The sequence below is a fragment of the Nicotiana attenuata genome, unplaced genomic scaffold, assembly GCF_001879085.1.
Source record: "Nicotiana attenuata strain UT unplaced genomic scaffold, NIATTr2, whole genome shotgun sequence".
NCBI lineage: Eukaryota > Viridiplantae > Streptophyta > Magnoliopsida > Solanales > Solanaceae > Nicotiana > Nicotiana attenuata.
This window is the reverse complement of record NW_017670993.1, coordinates 126,382-136,357: the sequence shown is the minus strand read 5'-3', so window position 1 is coordinate 136,357 and position 9,976 is coordinate 126,382. Positions and strand designations below refer to the sequence as shown.

The following is a 9,976-nucleotide window of genomic DNA, read 5'->3' as shown; positions in this document are numbered from 1 at the left end:
ACGAGATTTTATTTTATTTTGTTACTAAGTCAGCATCTAACAATCAATGCATTTTATCTAATATTAGAAAGCAAAGAAAACAAAAGAAGATAAAACAAATTCAGTATTTTCATGCTGATGAAACTGTCAACGTTATTCGGCGAATCCGTTGTTCTGTTACTATTACATGACACGTTTTAGGCTCCCAAGGAATGTTAAATACTAATTCTAACAAAACATCCCGTGTTACACGTGCTAGATTTATTAGGAAACAAAATTATTGTACTGAGGAAAATCAGAACCCAACACCGCAACCAATAAGAACAACCTTTGTCAGAAAATGATTGAGCTGATAATGTTGTACGTAGTTACACTATAGTTAAAACAACTTTTGTCAGAAAATGATTGAAGCAAAAATGGTGTACTAATTAATAATATATTTTTGGTGAAGATTTCTTGTTTTCTTGAAGAGGTGATAGAATGAGTAATAAAGAAGAGATTGAAGAGAGCAGTGTGACAGAGGGATTATTGAGGAGAAATGGTAGTACTGGAGGAAGTACTGGATCATTGAGGTGGGTTGATGGTAATGAATTAGTTGATCAAGAAGTGGTGATTGATAATAATGAGGGGATTAGAGAAAGTAATTATGGATCTGTTAGGAGAAGGCTTAAGAAACCAAAAAGAGTGGATTCTTTAGATGTTGAATCTATGCAGATTAAAGGAGCTCATGGCAGCCAACACAAACAGGTAATTTTACAAGATTTAACTTTTATGTCCGGACAATACAAAAAAATTTACTGAATAATTGTCGTTTATTCCATAATAACGGGTGAGTTCATTTTTATCAGGTTGCCAATTAATGCTTATCATGGAGATTTACATCTAATTACATTGTAAATGACCTGGTTGCGTAAATATTTTATACACCAATACGTAAAACTTAAACTCAATTTTTAGAAACATTTAACTGACACATTGACAACCTAAAGGAACTTTTATACTATAAAGTATTTGAACTTGTTGTACGTTGTAGGTAATCCTTATTTTCTAGGTTACTAATCCCACTTTTATGAACAGTAATTATCATTTAAAATTCTGAATAGTTTAAAATTTATCTTATATTGTTAATGTATAGAAGTTAAACTCTCTTTTTCAATGGCATCTCTGAGATTCTGTGCTGATATGGTTTCTTTAAAAGTTGAGTGTCTTATGACCTTTTTGCCTTTCCTGTTGTGTTTCATTAGCGTATGGGTCTGTTTGATTAAATAAGTTAAATAAGCTTTTCTTATTGAGAGCACTGTGGACCAGGAAAATGTAGTAAATGCTTTTGGAGAATGAGTAAGCTACCTTTTTTATATTTGTGTCTGGCCAGCTTGCGCGCACCTCGACTATTTCCACGAGATACCTGCTGCCTCTAAGCAGCAACAGATACCAAGTTCTCTATCGACCAAGGCTCGGACAAATGTGAAGAAATCCCCTTGTGTGTTTGTCTTCGCTGGAATTTGAACCCGAGACCTTAGATTCTCCACCCACTTCATTGACCACGAAGCTACCTTATGACAAGTCATTACCAAATTTTCAAATCTGAGATTTGCAGGAACAAATTCCTGTCCATTAATTTGGACGAAATACCTTAGCGAATGACATTAATCAGAAAAATATATACAAAAAGATGATCTTACAGAACAACTTCAGGATTCCTTAATAAACCATTAGTCATGAAAAGGATCCTAGATAGACTATAATGTTGCTGCCATGCAAATGCATGTTTTGATTGTACCTGTTGATTACATTCTTGATTAATTTCTTTCACTTGTACAAAACAGGATGTGCCTCTTTTGGCTACTCTTGCTCTAGCATTTCAAACACTTGGTGTGGTATATGGTGACATGGGCACAAGCCCTTTATATGTTTTCTCAGATGTATTCAGCAAAGTCCACATCACTTCAGAAGTGGATGTCTTAGGGGCATTGTCAATTGTGTTTTACACAATTGCTCTTATTCCTCTAATGAAGTATGTATTCATAGTGCTTAAGGCCAATGACAATGGAGAAGGTATATATATATATATATACATGGGCAGTTACCAAAAGTTTATTTTTTGTTCTCAACTTGTCATATGCTGATTTTCTAGTTGATAATATTTTTTTGTTTGTTTTAAAACATGGCAGGAGGAACATTTGCACTGTATTCATTGATCTGCAGATATGCAAATGTCAATCTTCTTCCGAATCGTACGCCTGCTGATGAATGCATCTCAAGTTTTAAGCTCAAATTGCCCACTCCTGAGCTAGAAAGGGCTGTGTACATAAAGGAGATATTGGAACGAAAATCGTTGCTGAAAACGCTTCTCTTGTTGTTGGTTTTGATGGGAACGTCAATGATAATAGGGGATGGTATCTTGACTCCAGCAATATCAGGTACTTTGTCTTAGTTTCATCATCTTGAAATGGATTGCAGTATTTACTTTTGTGTCGTTTGAATAGAAATTATATACAGTATGGCTTTAAAATGGTTTTCTTTTTGGGCAGTTATGTCTGCTGTTAGTGGACTGGAGGGTAGGGTACCAGGATTTAATGCAGGTGATTTTGATTCTATGTTTAAAATAACTGCATTTGGCTACTTCTAATGAGCTCAGATAATTTTGCTTTATTGAAAACATTAATATGATTGGTATTGCATGCAGATGCTCTTGTCATAATTTCAATTATCATCCTTGGCGCATTATTCAGCATACAGAGATTTGGGTCAAGTAAAGTTGGTTTCACTTTTGCTCCCGCCCTTGCATTGTGGTTCTTCAGTCTGGGGTCTATAGGAATTTACAATCTGCTGAAGTATGACGTAACAGTTATAAGGGCTGTAAATCCAGCTTATATCTATCTATTCTTCAAGAAGAACTCGAGCAAAGGATGGTCCGCTCTTGGTGGCTGTGTATTATGCATCACAGGTGCGCGAATTTATTGTTCTCCTTTCATTTGTTCGAAAGTTAAAAAAGAATTTGGCATACTTAGAGATCCAAGTAATGGATGCATCTGCCAATGTGTATATGTAAACCTAATGGAAATATGTGGATTGAGATATCGAAAATTTTTTAGCAGATTGCCTAGAAACTCCTTTTCTATAGAGTGCCAGTATACATCTGATTAGAGGACATAATTTTGACACCATTTTAAATTTGCAGGAGCAGAAGCGATGTTTGCGGATTTAGGTCATTTTACTGTGAAGTCTATACAGGTGTTTTCTTTGTCCCTTCACTCTTTTCGACTTACCATAATATAATATCTGCAACAACTGTTTCATTTCTGATGCAAGTTGACTGTTGCAGATTGCCTTCACAAGCGTGGTTTTCCCCTGCCTTCTGTTGGCCTACTTAGGCCAAGCTGCTTTTCTTATGCAACATCCTCAGTCAGCTGGCAGAATATTTTACGATTCAGTCCCAAGTAATAATCGCGCTAACGTGCATCTCTAAATATTCTCTTTCCACATTCTGTCTTTATCTATTTAAGTACTAAATGGTTTCTATAACAAGTGTTCCATTGACACTCAAGAGTCTTATTTGTGAATAAGCAGATAGTCTCTTCTGGCCAGTTTTCGGGATAGCAACTGTAGCTGCTATAATTGCAAGCCAGGCCATGATATCTGCTTCATTTTCATGTGTTAAGCAAGCCATGGCTCTCGGATGCTTCCCTAGGGTGAAGATTATTCACACCTCAAAAGAGCACATGGGTCAAATCTATATTCCTGTCATTAATTGGTTTCTGATGATAATGTGCATGCTCGTGGTTGCTGCGTTTAGGAGTACAACAAGTATAGCTAACGCATACGGTTAGTGTCTCTCTTTACTATATATTCGGGTTATTAATAGGATACTAGTTTATTCCAGTCTTTAGAATATATTCCTTGTTTGTTCATACTGAGAGTATGACTCTTTTCTATTGCAGGCATAGCAGAAGTCGGTGTCATGATCGTTACCACCACTTTGGTTACAATTGTAATGCTACTAATATGGCAAACAAATTTGCTTCTGGCTTTGTGGTTTCCATTGGTATTTGGCACAATGGAGCTCATTTATATGTCTGCTGTTTTATCAAAGATCTTGGAAGGTGGTTGGCTTCCTCTTGTTTTCGCCTCTCTCTTCCTCTGTGTGATGTATATCTGGAACTATGGAAGTGTGTTAAAATATCAGAGCGAAGTTAAGCAGAAAATTTCGATGGATTTTATGGACGAGCTTGGATGTTCGTTGGGGACAGTACGAGTACCAGGAATAGGTTTACTATATAATGAGCTGGTTCAAGGCATTCCATCGATTTTAAGTCAGTTTCTATTGGACCTTCCGGCTATTCATTCTGTAATAGTCTTTGTGTGCATCAAATATGTGCCAGTTCCTGTTGTCCCTCAAGAAGAACGGTTCTTATTTCGAAGGATTTGTCCTAAGGACTATCATATGTTTCGTTGTGTAGCTCGATATGGCTATAAAGATGTTAGAAAAGAAGATCATCACTCATTCGAACAACTTTTGGTTGATAGCCTTGAGAAGTTCTTGAGAAAGGAAGCACTTGATCTTGCTTTAGAAAACAAACTGTCTCAACCTGAGCTTGACAGCAATTCTGTGATGAGGCCAAGGGACAACGCTGAAGTTGACGTGGACGAGCTTAAGGTGCCACTAATGCGCGATCAAAGATTAGAGATCGGGACATCTACCTCAGAACCATCAATAACAGCATCAGTAGATGAAGATCCTGGTTTAGAATACGAGCTCTCAGCCCTTCGCGAAGCCATTGAATCAGGATTTACATATCTGCTAGGACACGGGGACGTGAGGGCGAAGAAAAACTCGTGGTTCATCAAGAAACTAACCATAAATTACTTGTATGCATTCCTTAGGAGGAACTGTAGAGGAGGGGTTGCAACAATGAGGGTACCTCACATGAACATCATCCAAGTTGGAATGACATACATGGTTTAAGCTCTTGTTGCAGCCTTAATATTCTGAAATACAAACATATAGTAATGTTATTCTCCTTGTAGTATTGCAGTTACAACCTTGAATATGGGTTCAGACCTTTGTAAGTGCCTAATGGACTTGAGTTTTGAATATGATGCGGTGAAATTCAAAAATAGCCAGATTTACAAGTGGTAATTGAAAAATAGCCACAGTTTCAAAAGTAATCAAAATTTAGTCACTTTTCATGTAAAGATAAATCTGAAAGAAAACACTGTTCAAAATCCGAAAAATATTCCAGCATAATATACCAGTCCAGCATAATATGCTGGAAGTTCATACACAAGTGCTCCAATCTCCTCTATATCATGCTGGAAACTTTCCGTGTATTGGAGTTCCAGCATAATATGTTGGAAGTTCATACACAGGTTCACCAATCTCCAATATATTATGCTGGAACTTTCTGTGTTACAACAAAATAATGGCTATTTTTCAATAACTTTGCAAACGCTGGCTATTTTTCAATCACCAATCCAAAAACTGGCTAGCCCGTGCTATTTTCACCATAGGGAGATTTTTAAAAATAGCCAGATTTACAACTGGTCGTTCAAAAATAGCCCAATTTCAAAAGTAATCGAAAATTAGTCACTTCTTATGTAAAGATAAATCTGAGCGAAAACACTGTTCAGAACCCGGAAAATACTCCAGTATATTATGCTGGAGTTCCAGCATAAGTATACTTGAACTCCAGCATATTATACTGGAGTTCCAGGATAGTATGCTGGAACTCTAGCATAATATGATGGAGTTCCAGCATAAGTACACTAGAACTCCAGCATAATATACTGGAGTTCTAGCAAGTATAATGATCCAGTATAATATACTGGAGTTTGGAGCACCAGTGCTCCAGTCTCCAGTATATTATACTGGAGCCAGCAAAGTATACCGGTCCAGCATAATATGCTGGAGTTCATACACAAGTGCACCGAACTCCAGTATATTATGCTGGACCGGTCTCTATTGCAGCAAAACAGTGGCTATTTTTCATTGACTTGGTAAACGCTGGCTATTTTTGATTGACCAGTCCGAAAACTAGCTATACCGTGCTATTTTTACCAAAAATTATTGTGATAAAGGTGTCATAAATTTAGGCAGCAGCCATTTTGTATATGGTTCTAAATAGAAAAAATTTCATGAGTGTTCTAACAGGATGATCAGGAGATTAACAAAATAAAAAAAAGACCCCAAATTTTGGTCATACTGGGACTATTGCTGTCAATTTTTATTTAGGGCTGTAGATCTAGATATTTTTGTCGCGCGAATTAGCAAGTTGCTTTTTTTTTTTCCTCAAGTATTTTAGGACAAGATGTGTACCAGAATTGTACACGCAAAAACAACGCTAACTAAAAGAATGTGACCTATTGTGCAAAAAGAGAAAAAAAAAAATAGAAGAATCATTCTATCCATAGGTTGTTTATTTCTTTAAATATTTTGACGGTAGAGTCCGAAGGGAGAATGATTTTGGTGCCATTAATAATTTTTTGACCCTAACAGAAGTTTGGAAAAAAAGCTCTTCCAGAATTTTCAAGTTTGCTCGCCATGATTTTTTTTTTATTGCATAATTTTAAAGTACGCACGAGTTATGGCAATGGTCAAGATTTTGCCACAAATCCTGACTGATCGCCAAAATATTTTAACATTATGGCTAAAAATTCAGGTGATCGTCACAATTCAGCTGCTTTAAAATTTTTGCGCTAAAAATTCTGGTGATCGTCATAAATTTTGGCGCTTCAACATTTTGGTGGGTGCTTCACAATACTGGCCAGCGTGTTTTTTAAAACTTAGACACGGGGCTACTTTTCCAAAAAAAAAAAAGAGAAATTAATGGGGTCAAAATATAAACAGTAATATAAAAAAAGGTCCATCTAGCACAACTTTTAGGAATCGGAATGTAGTTCTATTTCTCCGTTTCTCACGAGAACATATAGAGGTCCGGTCTAATTTTGATTCGCGTCACATAGGAACCCGAAACCTGTGGTTAAGAAGGTATGGATCTCATCTATCTTACCACAATCCTCGGTGGTCAGAGGGTCTTTAGTGGAATTAGTGCCATCACTTCCTTTTGTGAGTTATGGCCTTGCTGTGACCAACCAAATAATGGTACTAATGCTTTAATTTATTTCGTCTTCCATGTAAATTACAAAATTGACGAAGATGTAAGCGATATTAAGCTAGAAGTGTACACATTTAGTGTGAAATCACCTCATATCTTGTGCTTAAGTATCGTAGTTCGTATGGCTTTTGATGTGTTTTGAGCTTGTTACATGCTTTTTATTTGTAACGAAAGAAGACTGAAAGAGAACGATATGGAGCAAAAGTTGAGTGAAGAACACAAGGAAGCTAAAGGGCCAGGTCAAATGCCCTGCTCGCATCACAAGAAGACATTGACTAAAAGAAGTCTCAGTCTCCGGCAGAGGCAGTGAAGCCAATGAATGCGTGCTCCCATCACGACGACTGTTAGGAAAGACCTGAGGTAGCTCGTCTGCCTCCTCTCATGATGCGGATTGAGAATGAGCTTTCAATTCTCCAGTCCGAGGTTGAATTGGTCAAACGCGACTCATGCAAACCCTAAATCATATAAATACATCCTAGAATGATATTTTTTTGGGGGAGAGAATACGTTTAAAGGTAAGAACGTGCAAAGAGCGACGACAAACAGATTCGCCAACGAGTTTTCATTTTCAATTTATTTCTCTTCTTGGTTATAATTTTTACATACTACTATGAGCAGCAAAATTTTTACCCTAGGGTTTGATGGAGTTGATTGTTGGATGAATTCTTGATTGTGTTTGATTATAATTGAGCCGTTTTAATCTCTATTTGTTCAACTATATTTTTATTGTAGTTAATTAAAGGGCCCTTGATTAACTGTACCTATTTATCTTGAGTTGATTGAGAAACAACATTAGATTAGGTTGTTGTTGAGAACATCACTCCTAAGTATTTGAGGAGATCAATCACTTGGATTTAAAAGCAAGTTTAGTAATAACAAAGCTTTGACATGGTCGTAATGAATGTTCGAAGTGCAAGCTAGATTAATTCAAGAGAATATTTCGAGTAAATTATCACCTCTGTTGGCCAAGAATAAGTGAAGTTTTGAAGAATGACAAATGAACTCAGTCATGGACCAGGTCCATCATGTGAAGCACAGTCATGATCAACCTACACATGTGAGATGTATGTGAAAGAGATAAGTCCCATTGATCAAGCAGTAACATCTCCTGATCTGATCGAAAAGGTTGCATATTGGATAAGGAGAGAAAGTCTCCTTAGGTGAAGAGAACACAATCCGGATAAAAGATAGTGTTGGAGTTTGTGGCGTTCATGGACTCAACTTCTATGGAAGATCAGCAATTGAGTCTCAATCAAACTCTAATTACTAACTCATTAAATAACAGTGATTGTTCTCTTTTACAGGCATTGCACAAACGCAGAACTTAAACTAAATTGAGAGCAAAAGAGCGAGGCAATTTTGCAAGCAATTTATGTGAGATTTGAGTGTGCATTCCTGAAGCTACTTGGACAAGATAGAAGAATCAATTCCATTGTGTCTTTCTTTTATTCTAGTTCAATTGTAGTAGGTTATTTAAACGTGTACCTTTCAACTTTCATAGAAGCAATTGTATTAGGTACTTTGAGTATTCAAGTTAGAGTTAACTTGAAGTTGTGTTGAGGCTGTGTGCCACAACGGGGTTAGAGTTAATCCTTAGGTTTACAAGAGTTTTCTAAATGCTATTATGGCTCAGTGATTTTAGTGGAAGTTTGGGAAATCCTACTGAGTAGTAGGTCATGATTTTTTCACCTTTTAAGTCAGGTGTTTTCCACGTAAAAATCTCTGTGTTCCTTGTTTTATGTACTTATTATTCCGCAAACAGTAGAGTTAGTACACCTAGAAGAACCTGGGTACCACACAAATCACCCCCCCTCTTGTGTGGTATTGACGTATAAAACATCAATTGGTATTAGAGCGGGTTATCCTTGAAGAGGCTAACACCTTAGGAAAAGATCAACATGAGTGCACCACCTGGGAACTGGGAAGGGCAATCCACTGCTAGGCCTTCACTCTTCAATGGTCAGTACTATTCTTGGTGGAGGAACAGGATGAAGGATCACATCATAGGGGAAGACTATGAACTCTGGGACATAGTCACTGATGGTCCTCAAGCAACCACAAAGAAGAATGCTGAAGGAGTTGATGTGCCAAAGACAAGAGCTGATTGCATTGCTGAAGACCTGAAGAAGTGGNGGAAGAAGTTCTTGCGTATAGTGCGGGGGTTGCAGAGGAGAGTGGCATGAAGTCAGGGGGGAAGTGGCTCTGGAGAAGCAGCTGAGGGGTTGGTTCATCTAAGCAAACATAGAGATGAACCTGTTTCATTTAGTGAGGAAACCTTGGCTGACTTACTGAAAAGGGTTGGAGCAAGTTATGACCCAAAGAAATGTAAAGCTACCACTCCAAAAGCTCCAAATGTTCCCAAGCCATCCAAGAAAAGAAAAATTCATCCCCAACACCTACTGCCCCATCAGTGCCTAAGGGTAGAGCCACAAGAAGTAGGGTAAAACAAAGTGAGGCTGACTTACAAAAAGCTCTAGAAGAAAGCAAGAAAAAGAGAATGGAGAAGGGAAAGGGAAAGGTTGCAGAATCCTCTAAAGTTGTAGAGGAAGAGGAGATGGAACTGGTCCATCAAGAAAGGGGTACAACATTGGAGGTTCCTACACCCAAACCTAAAAAGCCCAAGACTTCTTCCACGAAGTCTTCTTCGGTACCTGTGTCTGCTGAACCCTCACTAGCCAAGAGGACAAGATCTGCAGTGAAAGCTAAACAAGCTGAATGCGAGTGTTCTTCATCCTAAAGTACCTCACTGGCTCTGCTACAACTTACGCCAATTCAGTCCAGGCGTATGTGTATGTTAAGGATGTTACTCTTGCCCACATACTTCTCTACGAGACTCCTTCTGCATCTGGCCGCTATATTTGTGCTGAGAGTGTGCTTCATTC

General features: G+C 37.7%; 1 protein-coding gene across 1 annotated transcript; it reads left to right on the top strand.

Annotated features, from left to right (window-relative positions):
• The first annotated feature begins 273 nt into the window (after nucleotides 1-273).
• On the top strand, nucleotides 274-5,119 carry LOC109245071 (putative potassium transporter 12). Its single transcript, XM_019412256.1, has 9 exons — nucleotides 274-726; nucleotides 1,806-2,034; nucleotides 2,151-2,399; nucleotides 2,511-2,561; nucleotides 2,666-2,926; nucleotides 3,161-3,213; nucleotides 3,305-3,419; nucleotides 3,550-3,804; nucleotides 3,921-5,119. Exons 1-9 carry the CDS (start codon nucleotides 460-462, stop codon nucleotides 4,943-4,945), a joined length of 2,505 nt encoding a protein of 834 aa, XP_019267801.1. The 5' UTR covers nucleotides 274-459; the 3' UTR covers nucleotides 4,946-5,119.
• Nucleotides 5,120-9,976: the final 4,857 nt, after the last annotated feature.